We start from the raw sequence: 19,391 nt of genomic DNA, 5'->3' as shown, positions 1-19,391 counted from the left end.
TTTTTTTCCCCCAGTACAAGCTAATTAACTCATTGCTTCGTTATCCAACATTGTGACTTCGAAGGAATATTGATGTTCCAAATTAAAATAGTTTCACCATATGATCTCTAATTAGCGTGTGCAAATGCTAAAACTGTGTAAACACAACTTATTAAATCTTTAAAGTGTCTCTATAGTCTTATCGTAATGAGCCCTGAACTTTCAACAGCTCTTTATTAGCTCCATTGTTTTAACATTGGTATTGTATTATTCATGATAAATGGCAGCTATCATTTCTGAATAAAGTAAACTAATTAGTTACAATCAGGAATGGGGAAATGTGTTAATTTCTTAAATCAAAACGCCCCTCAAGGATTCCGCAAGTTAATTAAATGTGAGGCCATTTGGAGGTGCTAATTAGGAAGAGTCATTTCAAAGGGTTTAGGGCAGAGCTGTGACTAGTAATGAGGATTTTAACCCCTGGAGACTGCTGGCCTGTGACTGCACTATGAAGGATCTGATACAGCTGACTGGGCCGCTCCTTAAACAGTGTTTGTCGAAGCATCGGATGCTGATAATTAGGGAAAGAATTAACATATAACAGAGTAGGTGCGGCAGTTTACTCCGTGACTATAGAAATGTGTAACAGGTAGGAACGTGATTATATTATGATATCTCGTTTTTTCTACCAACTTATTATAGTTTTTTATTCCTTTTGTAACTTTATTGTATATTTTATACTTTTTCAGACTTCCTTTCTATTTGAAAGTATTAGATGCTGATAATTAAGGTTCATGTGGATTGCTGTGTGACTAGAAATGTGTAAGAGACAGGTAGAGATCGAGAAGCATGTAGAGGTAATAATTTGAAGCATTTTAATGTGTATTTGTACTTTTGTTTGTATGTGTGCAGTTTTCTCATGCATTCTTTGAATAGTTTTGAAAGTCCTATTCTGTTTTTAAAGTCACTGAATTATCGTTAAAGAGAATTTGCTTGAATTTCCAGAAAACACAATTATCTGATATTTATCAGTGTTATTTTAGCATTATGATGTTATTCTAAATGACCTTTTGTGTTTTGATATTTTCAGTTATTTATTATTTATTTTATCATGTGCTTTTATTTATTTTATTAGTTATTTTATGTGATTTTGAAATTATTATTACAAATATTTTTAATAGTATTCATTAGCAACAGCACGGATATTTACTGTTCACTGATGTTTATCTTATATTAACAAATTTTTTTCTATGTACTTATGCAGGAGTTTCTTTTACCCAGGGAAAAATAGGAATACAGTAGGGATGGGACGGTATGAAAATTTAATATCACGATTATAGTGACTAAAATTATCACGATTATCAATATTATCACGGTTTTGTTGAAACGAGATGAAAGTGTTCAAAAATAGTTGATGCTCACACTGAAAACATTTCAGCAAGTTTTATATTTAATAATCAACAAACAACTAATAAAACAAGCAACTCTATGCACTTAATTTAAAGAAAGATTAAATTCTGTGGCATTTCCTTCCTTACAATGAAAAGTGTAGAAGCATAGAAAAGCATAGAAAAGTCACTGACTTTCGCCATTCCTTCTCGAAAAAAAACAAAAAAAACATTGTGCGCTGCGCTTGCGTCAGACTGTTGCTGGCTGGACATGATTTAATAGTGAGTTATTAAAACCGCGATAATCAAACACGGTTTTAATGATAATTCATTTTTAAACGATATTACTAACCTTCAGCACATTTTATCACGGTTATCAATAAAACCGGTTATCGTCCCATCCCTAGAATACAGTAGGTTTTGAATGTAAATTTTGGGGTGATTATACAAACGATGTATGCATTATTAATTTTTTACATGGAAGTGTGTGAAAAATGATCTCTGGTTTAATTTTTTTTATTTATTTATTTATTTATTTTTTTTTGCACAATGAAACAGCATTGCCCTCTGAAAGACCTCAAGAAAAGCTCTCATAAGGATGTCCCCAGAATATTTCCTTGTTTGAGTTTTTAAGCTCCTCTTCCTTCTCTCGGAAGAATTGGATTGGTCAATACAGATTTGTAAATAGCCCCTCATGAGTATGTAAACGTAAAACCCATTTTCCCCAGTGAGGACAGCAGTTGTGTTGCTTAATTTTCCTTGCTTTTTGTCTTCCTGCAAGAACTCTTTTAGGAATCAATCCTTCATCGACTTGAGATTTCCATTTTCTCTGTCTGGCTGATGGAGCAGTCTAATGTCCAAGTCATGCTAATGTTGTGGGCAGACTAATAGTGTACTAAATGTAGTCTCCATTGACTTGCCTGCACAGTCTGGGTCTTTGGCACATTGAGTAATTCTGTAATATTTGAATCAGTTTGTAAAATCTGCAAAAAACCCAGATTTCATGTATAACGGATGAGTGATCACATGTGACTCTCTCTTGTGGTTTTGTAAGGACGAATGCTGATTTATTTCCTTCTTGTTTTCTTTTGCATAGTGATTGTGTCTCATCCATCAGCTAGATGCTTAAACATGTCCTCCTGAGTTACTCTATCACTTCCTGTCTGCCTGGCAAGAAGCAACGAGATCGGATCTCTAAGCAGTTGCTTGCTTTTAGTTTGTTGTGCATTTATAATGGTGCATATGGTCAGGCAAACTAATCATGTTAGTTAAAGATGACATTTAATCAAAATGGATCATATTAACTTCCATAATCCATGTTCAGGCTTATAAAGCATAGTTATTTTTCTATCAAACTAAACTAATCAACTTTTTCTACATCTGAAACGGTTTTACTTTTGATGTAACCAAGTCCATGCAGGTGGGGAAAATGAAAAATTAATAGGGATGCAAAATATTGATTTTGCAGTGAATGGGTGCCGTCAGAATTAGAGTCCAGACAGACGAAATTAATATCAAGTTAAAAACCTTTTTTTTTAAGTGGAAAAACTGTGTTTGTAAGGTGTTTTAACTAACGATTTTTAGTTGTGTTTTGGATTATTGTGATGTTTTTATCAGATGTTTAGATTATTTTCTGACGGCACCCATCCACTGCAGAAGATCCATGGTGAGAAAGTGCTGTAATGCTAAATTTCCCCAAATCTATTCAACTCCTCTGTATCTTAGATGGCTTGAGGGTGAGTGCTTTATAACAAATCTTCATTTTGTGGCTGAAATATTTCTTTAAATTTAGATTTTTAGTTTAAGTGTTTTGTTTTTAATTTAAAACTGTTTATAATTGTAATATATTGACCATTTGTTGGTTATTGGCCAATAAGTACTGACACGCCTGTATCAACTAGAATTGTATATTTGGTATATGCATCCCTAAATATTAAATAATAATTTGGTGAAACAGACAGTATGATAATTTTATATACTGGTTTTCTGTACCAGCCAAAATGGCTATATCGCTGCAATAAATCTGTTATCATAGCATACTTTTCATGATCCATCTAGATGCATAAAAGGCTCGTCCTACATTTATTTTTCGCACTTAACATCTTGTTTAACTTGAAAATGTTACGTTATTGAAGTTAAATGTTGCAAATGTTGTTTGTCATTAACATATGGTGGCATTTCAAACTCACTGTTTACTTTCTCCCCTCTTCACATTTTATACAGACACACCACCCAAACAATTCATAATGCTATTTTTTTTTGTCTTATGTCACCGTTAATGAGAAGCAGTGAAGGTATCAGAATAGGGTTATAAGAGCAATGACTGAGCCAGGAGTCTATTACATTCAAGATCAGCAGACCCTCTCCAGCACCTTGGAGTGTTTTTCCCCTCTGTTTGAAGTGTGTGCGTATTACCTTCATATATCCAGCTGGATTAGCATAGACCTCGTCATCGCTGCAGTGCAGTGGCCCGTAGAGTACTGCACTCTCAATTCTGAATATAAGTCGATCTGTGATCCTCATGCACATGGAAAACGCACCAAGACAAATGCACAAATGTAATTTCATCACACTTTTCACTAGGTGTTAATTTAAAAAAATGCATCAAAACAAAGTCAAATCTCTGATTGCATACCATACTCTTCATTACCTTTATCAAATAAATTATGCAGGTGAGGCTTTACAACCTTTAACTCTAGGCCTGACTTTCTAAAGTTGATGTGGGGGCCTTACAGAGCATCTGCTATCTTGTGGAATTTGATGCAACTGCTGCCACAGCTTTTCTTCGTCCTTTCACCTTTGTGAGAGAACAACAATAAGTCAAGATCTGCTGTGGGCCACCATGTCCTTATGAGACATCTGGCCTCCCAGAGGATCCAGAGAAGCTGTTTCTTTCAATGCTAATAAAGGGTACAAACTTGAAAGAAAAGCAAATGTATCTGTTTAGGTCAAGTGAGAATAAGGTCGTTTTAGGACTGTGGAGTTAGTCCACATTTATGTGGCTCAGATGTTCTCCAAGTAGTGTGACCTACTGGATAAAGCTTAAAGTGTTAGTACACCCATAAATGAAAACTCTGGCTACGTTCACACTGCAGGGCTTAATGCTCAATTCCGATTTTTTGAAAAAATTGGATTTTTTTGCAAGGCCGTTCACATTTCCAATTAAATGCGACCTTTTGTGATCTCCTGTGTGAACGTGAAATGACCCAGAAGTGACCCGCATGCGCAGAAGAGTACTCAACGGCCAACGACGTCACTCATTGTTTGCGGAAGTAGCTAAACATGGATGTCATAACAACAGTGTAGTCAACAGCAGAGCTCGTTTAGCAATATTAAAGTTATTTAAGCAGCATCGTCCGCCATGGTTGTTGTTTATCTTCTCATTCACGCCTACTTCAACGCAGAATTATGACGTTTGTAGCGTATCAATGAGGTACGGGTCGGATACATGTGGCCTGGCTGTTCAGACGGAGGTCGCATTTCAAAAGATCGGATACGTATCGGATTTAGGACCACATACCCAAGTGGCCTGGGTCGCATTTGAAAAGATCGGATCGGTGTCGTTCAGACTGTCATGAAAAGATCAGATACAGGTCGCATAGGGGCAAAAAAAATCGGAATTGGGTCGTTTCAGCCTGCAGTGTGAACGTAGCCTCTGTCATCATTTACTTACCTTAATATAATTATGAAACCATGTCGCTTAATTCTTCTGTGGAACACAAAAGAAGATATTTTGAAGTGTTTCCATTGGAACCAGTTGACCTCTACTTTGTGGACATTGTTTACATTTGTATATATATATAATATGAATCACTTGAGCTCCAGTGTCTGTTTTCCCATTGGTTGCTTCTGAAACCATTGACTGTGTAGAAATTGATGTACTTACAGTACATCAGCAACATTGGTAGTGCAAGGAACCAGCACAGTGTGTGTAACCGACCCGAAAGAGAATGGGGTGTGCTGAAACATGGCTTTAAAAAGTTTTACTTCTTTTAACTTCACACGGGATATTTAAACAGTTTAATTAATAACCTGAAACATTACAGTAATTAACATTCTCTTACTATTAACATTCGTTTTTACAGTGACACTTTTGAATCGATGCATGGTGAGCGGATGAATTGTAGGCCTGATTTGAGTAGTTGAACAGTTTTAATCCAGAATGACTTGTGAGAGGAAATAGAGGATTTAATTTTGATGCCATTCTTTGACATTTAACAATTACTGCAGATTGTTATGTTTGTCGCTTCCAGCTCGCCAAAAGTGAAACTCTAACCGAAAGTCAGACTGTTTTGCAATAGCAATTCAGTTTATTCTCTGAATTTGAAAATATTGACTTGACTATTCATGGAATAATAGGGCATTTGTTGGTTTTCTGTGACTTTATCCATCTTGTTTTTCCTGTTAGAGCGGGTACGGGCATTTGTACATTTAGGCTAATGTGTCTGACTTTCGGTGTTTACCATAAAAAAAACTATGGTTAGTCATAATTGAGTTTAGATGCGTCACATTTAGGGCATAAAAAGTCTATATTATGACTTTTTAATCTATATTTTTCACTGTCATAATTTCAACTATTTGTCTTATGATTTCGACATTTTGTCGTATAATTACAATTTTAGTTTTTTTTTTTTTTACGCATCCGTAGACATTATTGTTGAGTATCCACAAATTATTTATTTACTCCTTTACTTAACTATTTACTTTTATTTGTTTGTTTATTAGTTTTTTATGTGAGTACATCAGTGCATCTATTTCCTTTAACTCTGTTTGTATGTATATGCATGTTTTTTTGAGCTTTCAACAGCTGTGCGTGTGTGTGTGTTGGTATTTAACTGGTCGTGTCTCCAGAGTGCTGATGAAGATAATTACTGTTGAGTCTCAGGGGAGATCAGACACCTGCTGTCCTCCTCTTACCAGCACTCTCGCCCCTGATGCCCACCTAGCGCTTCGGATGAACCTCTACCTCTCTTTGCCCTTGAGTGAACTAATAACCTGTACAGCTAGAAAGTGGGCTCCCGCTAAATTTAGCGAGAAGGGGGAAAAGGAAACAATTACCGCTAACATTTGCAAAGAGGTTGCCAAGGAGCTCTTTTAGCACTTTCACAGTCTGGTTAATCAAGCGGAGCCGGAACCAGGAATGCCGATAACACCTGACAGGCAGAAACACAAAAATATAACTGTTAGGCATATATCATTGCATATTTTTAAACTTCTAATTCTTTCATTCTACTCCAGATTTAGAGGTTCATACACCAGACACCTGCTATCTGATGCTGGTTTTGCTTTCCTGTTTGCTGGTTTGACCGGTTTTGAATCTGAGGATGGTTTAGGAGACATCTTTTGGTGGTTGCTCTTTTTTTTTATGCCCGATTAGAAAATTTTAGAAATTTGTGGCCGCCTTAAATACTTGGGCTTTTCAAAGTCTGGTGGATTTTGATTGGCTGTCAAAGTTGTTATTGTTTATCAGTAGGGATGTAATGATTCACTCAAATCACAATTTGATTCGATTCACAATTTTTATTTATTTATTTATTTTTTTACAAACTGAGATTTATGACAAATTATAAATTAGATGTCATTTTATTATTGATTGGACAAAATGCTGTACATTTTCTTTGTGAAATTAAAATATACTATTATAGCACTTGCATATTATTGCTGTTTTGTTGGTTTTGATGGCTTATTGTCTTCATTTGTAAGTAGCTTTGGATAACAAATTTTAAATAGAATGTGAATGTAAATAACAATACTAAGTTGAAATTTTAAAACAAGCCCCAAATCAAATAAATAAGAAACAAACAAACAAAATATCATCATATAAACAAAATAAGTTTTTTTTGTGCTCTTTTCATTTAAAATTAGAGGTAACCACTGCATTTTAATCATGATTCAAACAAAGATGCGTAAATGAGCAGTTTTGAATCTAAATTATGTTGTATAATTTAGAAATTTAAAGCAGAAACAAAATGGTTTGACTTCAGTTTTGTGAAACTATGCATAAAAAAATATCTGCATGAAACCGCAGACGAGCTGAATGTGACGCATTCACACTCTGCCAGCAGGTGGTGCTTAAAGCGTTTCCTTGGTTTCCACTGTAAACAAAGCAGCGCTTAACTTAGAAACTTTAGAGGCAAGATGAAAAGTAATAATACCATCTAATCTTTTCTAAAGACAGTAAGTTCCCCTCAGACATGCATTCAAATAAACTCCTACCCTTAAATGAATCGCGATTTGTTTAGCATCTCAACCGATTTGAATCGTCACATATTTGCAATGATTTTCAACCGGCTCGCGGTTAATTCTTACATCCCTATTTATCAGCTAAAAAAAATTAAAACATTTTTTAACTTATTTTGACGAACAAAGTGGTTATATTTAAGTGCGAGTTGTTTACTCCATTAAATGAATCTTCTCACTAATGCGATTATATTGTTAATTCAGACTGATTTGTGATCGCAAATCACGCATGACATGAGGCAGGAAACAGCTTGGTTTATTAGCTTAACATAATGCTAAAAGGTTACATGCTTCATAATCAATTAACAAACACTTTTTTTATTGAATGCATAGTATCGCTAATTCAGTTTTACTTTTGTTCACCATAAGTTATTTGTGTTTCCCCTTACATGTTTCTTTTTCTCCTGAAAGAACAATCCACCCTTCTAGAATTGTCTCGCTCTTCGTTTCGCATATCTCTTTATTAATATTTGTTTTGGGAAGTTTATTCATGTAAAGCACACTTTGTTTATTGCCTGATGCACTGAAGCATAATCTGTTGAGTAAAGAGCACTTATTTCCCATATGAATTAATAAAAATCTATGAACCGTAAGCCCATTGTGCCAAAGACAGTCAGAAAATAAACCCTCCTATGTGAACTCTAAATAAAAACCCTTCAGCTGTGTGGCTGACTGAAGGTAAATGTTGTTCTTGAGTCTGTCTGTGCACACATGTTGCAGACTCTTTGAAGGTTATCGGCAACTTTGTGTTTTGTCATAAATGTGACGTGTGTATATATATATATATATATATATATATATATATATATATATATATATATATATATATATATATATATATATATATATATATATATATATATATACATACACACACACACATATACATACATATACACACACACAAGTACTAAAACACATGGCATGCTTAGTTTGATGTTTGAGGCAGCTTTATTAGCCAGTGTTCTGTAAGTAGCTATGATAACAACAGCCAGCTTGAACAACAGGGAGCGTTTTCAGTATTAAATATGACAGTATCCACCCCCATATAGAGGTAAAAATATACATTGAATGTTACACCAAGGCCATTAGGAATGACCCTCAGAGGGCTCAGCAGATGCTAACCATGAAAATAATACCTTTCTGTGTTTAATAGCTGACAATGGTATTGTGTACTTATAGGTGCTATGCTGATTGTTGATGCATTGTATATTTATAGATAGCACCTAAGCATAGATAATAAATTCAATAATTGTTTTTCATTGTTATTATTAATGTATTTAAATGATATGTAATATGTGAGATATAATAAAGTATGTCAACCAAGATTAACAGTAATTAGTCAGTGATTAAATATTTAAATTAAATTGTTATTAGTTATTAGTTAATATAAAATGTAAATTAAGTTAAATATAAATATGTATAAAATGTGTATGCCAAAATGTATATAAAAATATGTATATACAATAATTGTGTAACTGTAGCCTACAGTATATATTGTTATATGTCATGTATGTATAATTATTTATTATATATGTAATTAAAATATTATGCATGTATGTGTATGTTTATAGATAGATAGATAGATAGATAGATAGATAGATAATTTGTATTTTACTTTTTCAATTTCTTTAAAAGCAGAAGAAGGGAAAAAACCAATATCACTTGTGATATATGGTGTTCTGTACCATTGATCCTGGCACTTTTGTGTGTTGGTGACTGGTTACATGTTTCGAATGTTCAAAATTCAAACACTTTTGTCCCTTAGGGACAATTTACAAGGTCACATAGAGCAACATAAACAATATACATACAAAGAATCATACAAAAATTTTGCTGGTTGATTCTTGTTTCTGGTTCTGTTTCAAATGGCACACTTCATGTGGACTTGACATCTCGAGCTCTTTGCTTACACATAGGGCTGTCGCGGTTAAGAAATTTCCCCTGCGGTTATTATGGGTGGCTCAATAGCGCGATATGCGGTATTACCGCCGTTTTTTTTTTTTTTTTTTTTTTACATACCTAATTTATCCTGATTTTGCTGCATACAAAGCTCTATCGTTGAGTTATGTAGCATATATTGTTGCTTTTTTTTAACTGACAGAGACGTTTTAAAACATTTTTATTTATTGTTTAATGCCAAACAGCAACAAGAACATGCGTTTTCCAATAACTTTTTTTTTTAAGAAATCAAGTTCTAACATGTATTACATGTATGTGCGCGCGACTTTGGACAGCAGCGGAAATCTAGACTGATTATCGCGTCACCACTGGCCCACCAGGACAGTGGATTCGCGCTGGAGTCGATGCACTCCTCATGCAGATAGCGTGTGAGCTCGTTATCTGCTCACGCTCTCTTGGGTATGGGCACTGACGCAGAGGTTGTCCGTGACTTCAGCAGGTATGCCTGTTACTTTCACGGCTGTATTTTACAGATTTCGCAAAGGCTTCAGCTACTCCTAACTGTCGGCCGGTCTCAGCTGTTCTTTTTGATGGTGCTGCGCGATCTGATGCTTGAGGGGGCAGCTGCGCTGGATGACAGGAGACACTCTAAAACGCTTAACATGGCTTAAATGTACTAAGACAGTGATATTAACAGACCAAACTCACTAAAAATCATACTAATAAAGTATACTATCTATAAAAAATCAGATGAGCCCTGAATATGAATGCAACTCGTTTAATAACACGTTAAGCCTTTTCCTCCCATAGAAAACCGTTATAAGAAAACGCTTAGCTAATGTGGCTTAATGTACTAAGACAGTGATTATTAAAAACCAAACTCACTAAACATTATACTAATAAAGTAGTATACAATGTACAAAAAACAAAACAAAAAAACAGATGATCCCTGAATATGAATGCAAGTCGTTTAATAACACGTTAAGCCTTATGATGGTTTTCTATGAGAGGAAAAGGCTTAACGTGTTATTAAACGCGTTGAATTCATATTCAGGGATCATCTGATTTTTTGTAGATAATATACTTTATTAATATGATGTTTAGTGAGTTTGGTCTGTTAATATCACTGTATTGGTACATTAAACCACATTAAGCGTTTTTCCCGTTAAGCGTTTTAGAATGTCCCGATGACCTCAAATTAGATGTAGCTATTGCCGCGTCACAGGAACCTTTTTTGCAGCACATTTTGCATATCGGCTCATCTATATTCGCTGGCTCGTCCTTTTCATTGGGTTGAAAGCCAAAATGTTCCCAAACTGGCAACGTGACATCAGGTTTTGGGACGAGATCGAGCGCCTCCCATCGTTTCAGCCGGCCTATTCAAAACTAACGAAGCACCATTTGCTACAACGGCTCACGAGAAAATTACAGTCATGACCATATTGTATCATTAATTTATTTAACATTGAATGCACAGTGACAAATTGAAGAAAAAAAAAAAAAAACCTGAACACTGCGGTTGCCGCGGTTTCTGCGGTTGCTATCTTTCCTCTGCGGTTTGCTTGTCAATAGCGCGGTATTACAATTTTGCGGTTATCGCGACAGCCCTACTTACACACATTTGTTAAATCCACAAGATGATGGAGTGTCCATATTGTCATTTTAGACTTGAAAGTGTGCTCTTAAGTGTCCCCTATGGACTTCATGGACTTGAATGAGCAAAGGCCACATGGACTGTACTTTTCCAAGCCAGGCAATTCTGAGTGTACACATTTCTAGACAAAAGTGATTGGTTGGAAAATTGGTTCCACATTATCCTTATAATCTGAAGTCTATTACAGATGTCATATTCTGAGCTTAGTGAGAAAGTGAACATTTATTGCACAATTCGTACTATGTCAGGAAATTGTTATTGCAATATTAAAGTTTTGGCTAAATTTACCAACCGAATCCTTTCGTGATCTGTTTTCTCTTATGAGAAATGTGCTGTGAGGACCAAATTCAATGGCATGATGAATCATATTTTATTTAATTTTCTGTACCCAAGAACAGTCAAAGCACACTGTGATGTATAGTAGTGAAAAGATGAAATGCAGACATAGAGAAGAACATTGCCAAGAATGAGAATAGTGCATCATCTGACTCTCATCAAAGAGCAAATGATAAGTTAGTGAGAAGATTGGAGACATACAAACTTTTCATTGTTGTACTATCTGTTTCTGGCACTTTATGTGGACTTGAAGTCTTGTGCTCTTTGATCACACACACATTTGTGAAATCCACAAGGCAATGAAGTGTCCAAATTGTCATTGTAGACTAAAAAGTGGGCTTTTAAGTGCCTCATGTGGACTTGCACTTTTCCATACTGGCAATTCTGAGTGTAGAATGCACTGCTAAAAGTGTACACTACAACTGTGTACACTTTTGAGTAAATATTTTGGCACTGTGAACTTTTTGGGTTTTCAATTCCACATCAGTTGAATCATTTAAGACAAGTCTTATAGTATGTCCCCATAATATACACTTCTACATGTATACACACTTCTGTAGTATTGAATTTTGAGTGTATACTTCTACAGTGTACACATCTTGCAATCTATAATTGAGTGCATTTCTGAGTAAAGAGTTTTGTGGAATTCCCTTTTTTATGTATACATGTATTTCATTGAATGTCACCATACTGGGCACAGTTCAGTTCTGCATCAAATGCGCCTCATTATGTGTGCACTTCGGTAGTATGCACTTCTGAGTATACACTTCCACAGTGCTCTTCCACAGCCTGCCAACTTTGGTGGTCGCACTCATTATTCTCCATGGAGACGTGTAGACACTCAATTAGCAGAAGCCATAGAGAGTTGTTCAAAAGCATGACTTAATAAGGTGCTTAACTTCATTTAGTACTGTGCTGCTCTGATAACCTGTTTCACTCTTATTCTATAGTGGTGAATAATAGGAAAATGTCTATTTAATGAGTGTCTTATGGGTTGTTAACTATCACAGTCAATGCTCATCAAATGACGTGATCATGAATGTGTGTGAATATTACCTTGTGCCGAGCTGCAACGATTTGAATCTTAGCCTGAATGCAAGGCAAGACATGAATGGTCTTGAAAATACGTTTTTACAGTTGATGTCTGTTGTGAAATGACTCCAGAGAGCTGCCTGAAAAAATGAATCCAACTCATTGTGTATTCATGGTAGGTAGGACATAACAGTATGACGGCATATCAGACGGTCATGACACTAGAGATGCGTCAATGTGACAATTGAAATGTGGTCTAGTCTCTGAACTGTCACATACATAATGATATATTTCTTCTAATTAAAGTTACAAAAGTGATTTAGTGAAGAGCAGTGAGAGATTTTCTCTTTTGTTGTTGATTAACATGAACGACAGACAGCAGGAATATTAAACTGCTGTCACATGAAGAGCTTCCCAGATCCAATGTATTTTTACAGGTTTTCTTTCTCAGCTGTTTGCTTTCCCTTAAGACCTAAATTACTGTGTTTACAAGAAACCTTGCAAAAATGGCCATTTTGACACATGCAAATGTGTGTATTTAACTGTTCAAGGCCTATGAAGCTGCAAAAATGACTCCTGCACTATATGAGCACTGTCTTCATGTGCGTGAGCATATAGCAAAATGAGATCTCTTTTTCACTGCTGATTGTGTTAAAAAAAAAAATCACTTGTTTTTAAACCGCAATGCTTAAAAACATGTTTTCATGACCACGCAGCACAGCAATGTTACGTGAGCATGTATCCGTGATAAAGACGATAGTCCAAAATTTCTACCGGATGACAAATTGACAAATATACACAATGCAATATTTTTGCAAAAGCTTTTCTCTGTTGAACCTTCATACATTTGCTTCCTGGCAAAAGACTGGAGCAGGCATGAGAGAGGTTCATATCATATATTTTATTCATGACATTTATTAAGTAAACCGTTTTGTGCACATCTTTGTTTTTAGTTAGCAAGGGTGAGTCCCAGAAGATGGCTGAACCTGCAGGAGTACCAGAGCAAGAAGCTGATGCAGGACAGCGGCGTGACAGTCCAGCGCTTCTTTGTGGCTGACACTGCCTCTGAAGCCCTGGAGGCTGCCAAGAGACTCAGTAAGTGTCCTTCTCATTTTAAACTGCTCGCTGTTAAGTGTTTAAATGCTTTGACATTTTTTTCAAGTCTATCTAATAGCTTTAAGAGTCGACAGTGTGCTTACATGAATAACACTTCATTGATAACATGCTAATGAGGTGATGTTTAGTTGTTAACTCGATTGGAGCTTGTATGGTGAGATCTGGCCTCCCACGCAGCAAGCTGGGCCATGAGGGATAGTATTAGCCAATGAGAATGAAACACATAAATTGCGCTGATGTTTTTGCTTTTATTCTGGTGGACATGCCTTCAAGGGTCAACAGGACTTAAGATCTCTTCTGCTTCTCTTATGTTTACATGGGTTGCTGCTTTCATCACTGTTTTTATCCATGCTTGCTGGCTCATTCTTGTTGGACTAATGTCTTTTAGTGCCAGTTTTCAAACCTCATTCAGTTTCAAATGTGTGAGAGACTATGAATGTTTTTCAGAGGCTCACAGCTGTAATCTTCTTCTTATCTTACTCTACAGAACAGGCTTTAGCGTTCCATTCCGAGCTCTTCCGCCCTTACTGAATGTGACTAAATATTTACTTTCAAATGGGGTATGTTGTTCATATGAGTTTGATTCTGCTGTCCAGGTGCTTTCGAGATTGGCATTTCCAGTCCAGCACATTGAGTGTTTTAGCCTGGTTCCTGTGGGATAGGGCCATGTACGAGGCGACCAAGCGAGACGTGAAGGATTTCTGTGACTGCGATAGTTCAGTGAGCTGTTCCCCAGTGCAGAGATGCCACCACACACTTGGGCCCACTTACCCATGCGGCAATTCAGCTGACAGCTCAATTCGAGTTCTGCTGTTTGCTGCTCCTCAACCACAGAAAACAATGCTTTAAAAGAAGCAATGTTATTTATTTATTTATTTTGTTATTTGCAATTGGCTAAAATGTTGAAAAAAAAAAATACATCTACAGTTCCTGTTTTGGCTTGTTTACCATCAACTTTTTTTATTATTATTATTGGCCTTTTTGGTCTTAGTTATAACTTTGAAATCATTTATTTGTTCCAATTTTAAATATTTAAAATATTTTATTATATTAAATTAATTGTATTTATATACAGATCTAAAGTTTGCATTATATATTATATGCAGTGATAATTTGGTATTATTTATATGCGGAGTAGAATATATTTTTAATCTAGAATTAACTTTTATTTTTATATTCTATAATTTAAATTTGGTTAAGTTATTAATTTTTTATTTGAATTAATTTTTTTTTAATATTATTTTTTTATATTTTTTTACTTAGCCTTCTTTTTAGTTTTATTTATATTAGTACATCAACTTTAACTTTATTTTGTTATTTGCCAAGGTAGCATTTCAAATTGAATTTGTTTCCTTTTAAATTGTATTATCTTAAGTTTTTCATCTAATCACATTTGTGTTGTTCCACAACCCGTTTGACTGTATTTTACCTTCTGAACACAAAAGTAAATGTCTAGCAGAATGTTAAACCTGCTTTCTTTCATAAAATGAAATTACAATGGGGACCAAAAGTTGTCAAGCACAACAAAATATAGTTAAAGTAGTCCACATGACTCATTCACCGCATCCCAAAGCAGCCTGGACACGCTGCTAAACATCTTATTTTGAGGAAACAATGATTGGAATTTCAAATTCTGTGTAACCTTTCCCTTAAAAACAATAGGAAGAATTCATTATACTAGCTTCTGTGGAAGAATGATGGAATAATACCATTTCATCCAAGTGACAAGTGACTGGGCTTAAAACTGTGAAGGGAGTGAGTGGTGAGATTCTTTGTTGACGTTCTTGCTTTGTTTGTTGACTGACTGCAGGCCGTGGTACTAATGATCCCACACCTGTCCCTAAAGGTGGGCCTGTGTTTGGCACAGAGGCAGGGGGGCTGCCCATTTTAAATAACCCCCTGTGCCGTTAAGTAATCTGACTGTCACAGAGGCAAGTCTGAAGCTGCCTTCATCAGTCACCAACCGTCACTCGATAATGCAGCTCTGCTTGCTGCCAAAACACACACGTGTGCACATTAACACACACACGATGCGAGAGAAGACGAAAGATAAAGTGAGTGGAAAGAGGGTGAGAAAGATATAGCAGGAGTAGATAGAGAGAGACTGAGAGCGGGGTCACACAGTATAGCTAAAATATGCCTCCGCTGACTTCTGATTGGACGATAAGGTGGGAACTTTTTGCTACCGAATTGAGACGGAGCAATAAATCAAAGTGAGAACGGTTGCATAGCTCAACCATAGAAAGACTCTCTCAGACTATCTCCACCATGCTCTTGTCCTATTTAAGAGGGAGAGATCTGCTCAAGATTGAAGGGTTGGGGAATTGGAGCGGTTCCTCATTTTTAGCTGGAAAACGAGCAGATTTCAACACCTGTAATCAAAAGTGAATCCGCCTTCTTATAGGTAAAAATAAATACGCAGAATCACACTGGTATAACCCCTTTCCCCAGAACACCATCTTCTGACATGAAAGGAAAATAAATGTTAATCATTACTTTCGCCGCCTTTCCATCCTGGTACTCGCAAACAGATATTTCTCAGCCAATGAGAACGCGGAATCATATTGGCCTGTTTTGTTTTTGCCGCAGGTCCTGTTGACAGATGCATCTGCTGGGTAAATGTTGATGGATTTGTCCGCTAGAATAGGCCTATTCCAGAATGGTTTTATCACTGTCGGCATTATTCAGACCCAAGCTGAAACATGGATGGAGAAAGGTTTATTCGTAGACAGACTTTTGTTCAACAAAACCAAGCAAATGTTTTCTTTTCTTGCATTAACTTTTCTTTTCTTGCTTGTTTTAAATGACAGGGAGCATTAGACTGACAATTAACAGGAGAGGGTTGTATTAATACATTTCACAGAGGTATGAATATTCAAAGTAAACAGCAATGGTTTATGCATGGCAGTCAAATCTCATGTGTTCTTATTAGAGAGGCAGCGACTTTCATATGTCAACCTACAGCAGTATGGTGAATTACCCTGACATTCAACAACCCTGAGAAGAGAGGCAGAGGTATATGGCATAATGCAGAGTGCTTTCTCATGTATAGCTTGATTTGACTAGTTAAGGCTGCTTTGGGAAAAAAAGGTTTTGATCGTAGCCTTATAGGAAAATTTGATGAAGGTGACACAAGTTACTTTCAAGCTATTCGTTTAGCTGAGGTCTTGCCACTAATTGTATTTTCTTAACAGCTTTTTATATTATCTGGATTGAGGCCATTATCAATCAAGACCACTGCTTTTGATCTTAGTAGGGAATTATTAACATCATAAAACGAAAGCTCAAGGTTGTTGCACCTATGCTCCATTTTCTATCAGCACATTATTGCATGCAGACATGAGGTTATAAAACGTTCCTCTCAGTTGTGGATCTGGAATATTTTACAGCTGTAAATAGTATTCACTTTTTATTATTAGATTAATTATTATAAATAAATGAATAAATATTATTAAAAAAAAAATGAACACATTTAATTGTGTCCAGTTGTGGTGAGATCAGCAGCTTTGGATCTCAGAGGGTCTCAGAGCATCGATGCTTTCACACTTCTCTTCTCCAGGCTCTTCATCAGTGGCATCACACCATATGTCTCTCCGCCGACCCACTACTCTGCTACATACGCGCCATCTGCCGAGTCTTCCCTCGTTCCGAAAGCCTTTTCGCTCACAGCTTGTGTTGACTAGAAACCGACTAGTATCCCATAATGTGATATATCTCCATATTTGAGGTATAAAGACTGTGTGTGTGTGTGTGTGTGTGTGTGTGTGTGTGTGCGTGTGTGCTTGCGTGTGTGTGTGCGTGTGTGTTATGGTACAATGAGAGAAAAAAAAAAGATTTTAAATAGATCTCTCTTTGTGTTTACATATTTGTTTTGTCCAAAATGTTCAGGCAGACTTGAAATTTTAGGGATGCACCAATATTTAATTTCTGTTTGATACAATAAAGCTGTCTTTTTATTCATTATATTATTTAAAAGCCCTTGCTATGTGTACTGCGTTAAGCTAACTGAGACTTCTATATGGCACTTGTATATCATTGCTCTTTTGTTGATTTTGATTGCTTCCATTGTCCTCATTTGTAAGTCGCTTTGAATAATAGCGTCTGCTAAATATAAATGTAAATATGTGTGTGTGTGTGTGCGTGTACATAATAGTTCCAATGTCACAGCTGAGCTGCTGTGCAACTCCGAACAAACACAGTGCTGTTTCGTTTATGAATGAATCTGAGTTCTCAAACAAATCTAGTGAGTCAATAATTCAATGACCCATTCGTAAAGAGTCACTTGCTTTGTTTCTAAATGAATTACCTATTTGAACAAATTGATTGAATGAATGATTCAGAATGATTTCTGTCTATGATCAGTTCACAAGTGCCCCTAAAAAGAAATGTAAGTGGCGTAGAGTGCTTAAGAATGTGAAGTTACCTTTTAAAAACTGTGTAGACTGTTAATTATTAATAAAAAAAGTGTAAACTATTAATTATCTACAAATCATGTAATACTGTACCACTAAATAAGAGCTAAACAGGCCAATTAGAGACCATTAATAATCATTAATGATGCTTACATTATGACGTGCAAATTCACACACAATATATCTTTAATATGGCCAGAATTGCAGGTGCCTGTCTTGATATCCAAGAAGTAATGTTTAATGTTATTATAGATTGTAAAGGGTTTTATAATTAAATACATCCCAAAAAGTCCTCTAAAATTATCATCCCCTCCCCCTTTCCAAGCTAGAGTCCCCCAAGAGAATTTTGTCCATTTCCCGACGGGACACGATGGGACCCGACGGGTTCGGTCGGGTTCGGGCTTAATTTATATCATCTTACGCGGGCTCGGGTCAGGCTCGGGCTTGTGCTCCGGGTTGCGAGGTAAACGAGCGGTCATGTGATGTGTTTCAATTAGAGCGAGAAAGATGTGAAAATGAATCCTGAGTAGGTGTAACGGAGGCTTGCCTCTGGTGATTACGTTTTGGTTGCATCAGCAACTAAAGCACAGTCTGAGGTGTGGAAAAGTTTTGACCGTGTTTATAATGAAAATAATGAGTGAATAATGACGCACCATCAGTGAGCGCAGGAACGCACGGAAGCCATCGACAGTGGATTCAATCATTTTCCTCCACAAAAACATGTAGGCTAGCCTAATCTGTGTGAGTAATGGTTTTTCAAATAATAGCTAAATATTCATTGAGTCTTAAATGCATAATGTGGACAGAGTATTTACGCTAATGTTGGCATTATTCTTTTATTAAATATCATCTGCTAGTGCGAAGCAAATCCGGCAGAGCCTTTATCTTAATTTCGTTATTGCCAAATACCCATCTTAATTTAAAATTTATCTTCATTTAATTTGTTAAAAATGACTCGGTTTTTATTGGTGCGTTGGTCTATTTATAGGCTAAATGAGCCTATGTCTATTTAGAGTGCTGAGATGTTACGATGTCACAGAGGACTTATTTCATTTCTTTATTCCAACTTCCAAGTGGTCTAGTCTACGTTAGTTATGAATAAATGATGTTAAAACATTTATAAATGACTCATTATTGACAAAAGGCAAAAGAAATGTGTGCGTGCGCACATTTAAATAATGTCGGGCTGTAAACGGGTTCGGGCTTTAAAAAAGCTGTCAATCAAAATGTACTTGTTGGGTTCGGGACGAAACCTGTCGGGCTCGGGTCCTGTCGGGCCTTAAAAGTTAGAGCTCTAGTTTGCATGTTACCTTTTCAATAACCGCAATACAA

General features: G+C 36.1%; 1 protein-coding gene across 1 annotated transcript in view; it reads left to right on the top strand.

Annotated features, from left to right (window-relative positions):
- The window catches only part of LOC132126181 (succinate--CoA ligase [GDP-forming] subunit beta, mitochondrial-like), a 97,642-nt gene that overhangs the window by 7,487 nt on the left and 70,764 nt on the right, over window positions 1-19,391 (top strand). Inside the window, exon 2 of the mRNA XM_059537310.1 lies at window positions 13,485-13,626. Within this exon, the coding sequence (XP_059393293.1) occupies window positions 13,485-13,626 (142 nt within the window). The remainder of the gene's footprint in view (window positions 1-13,484; window positions 13,627-19,391) is intronic.

This window comes from Carassius carassius, chromosome 44, assembly GCF_963082965.1.
Source record: "Carassius carassius chromosome 44, fCarCar2.1, whole genome shotgun sequence".
Taxonomy (NCBI): domain Eukaryota; kingdom Metazoa; phylum Chordata; class Actinopteri; order Cypriniformes; family Cyprinidae; genus Carassius; species Carassius carassius.
The sequence above is the reverse complement of the archived record's forward strand: the minus strand, read 5'-3'. Positions and strand labels throughout refer to the sequence as shown.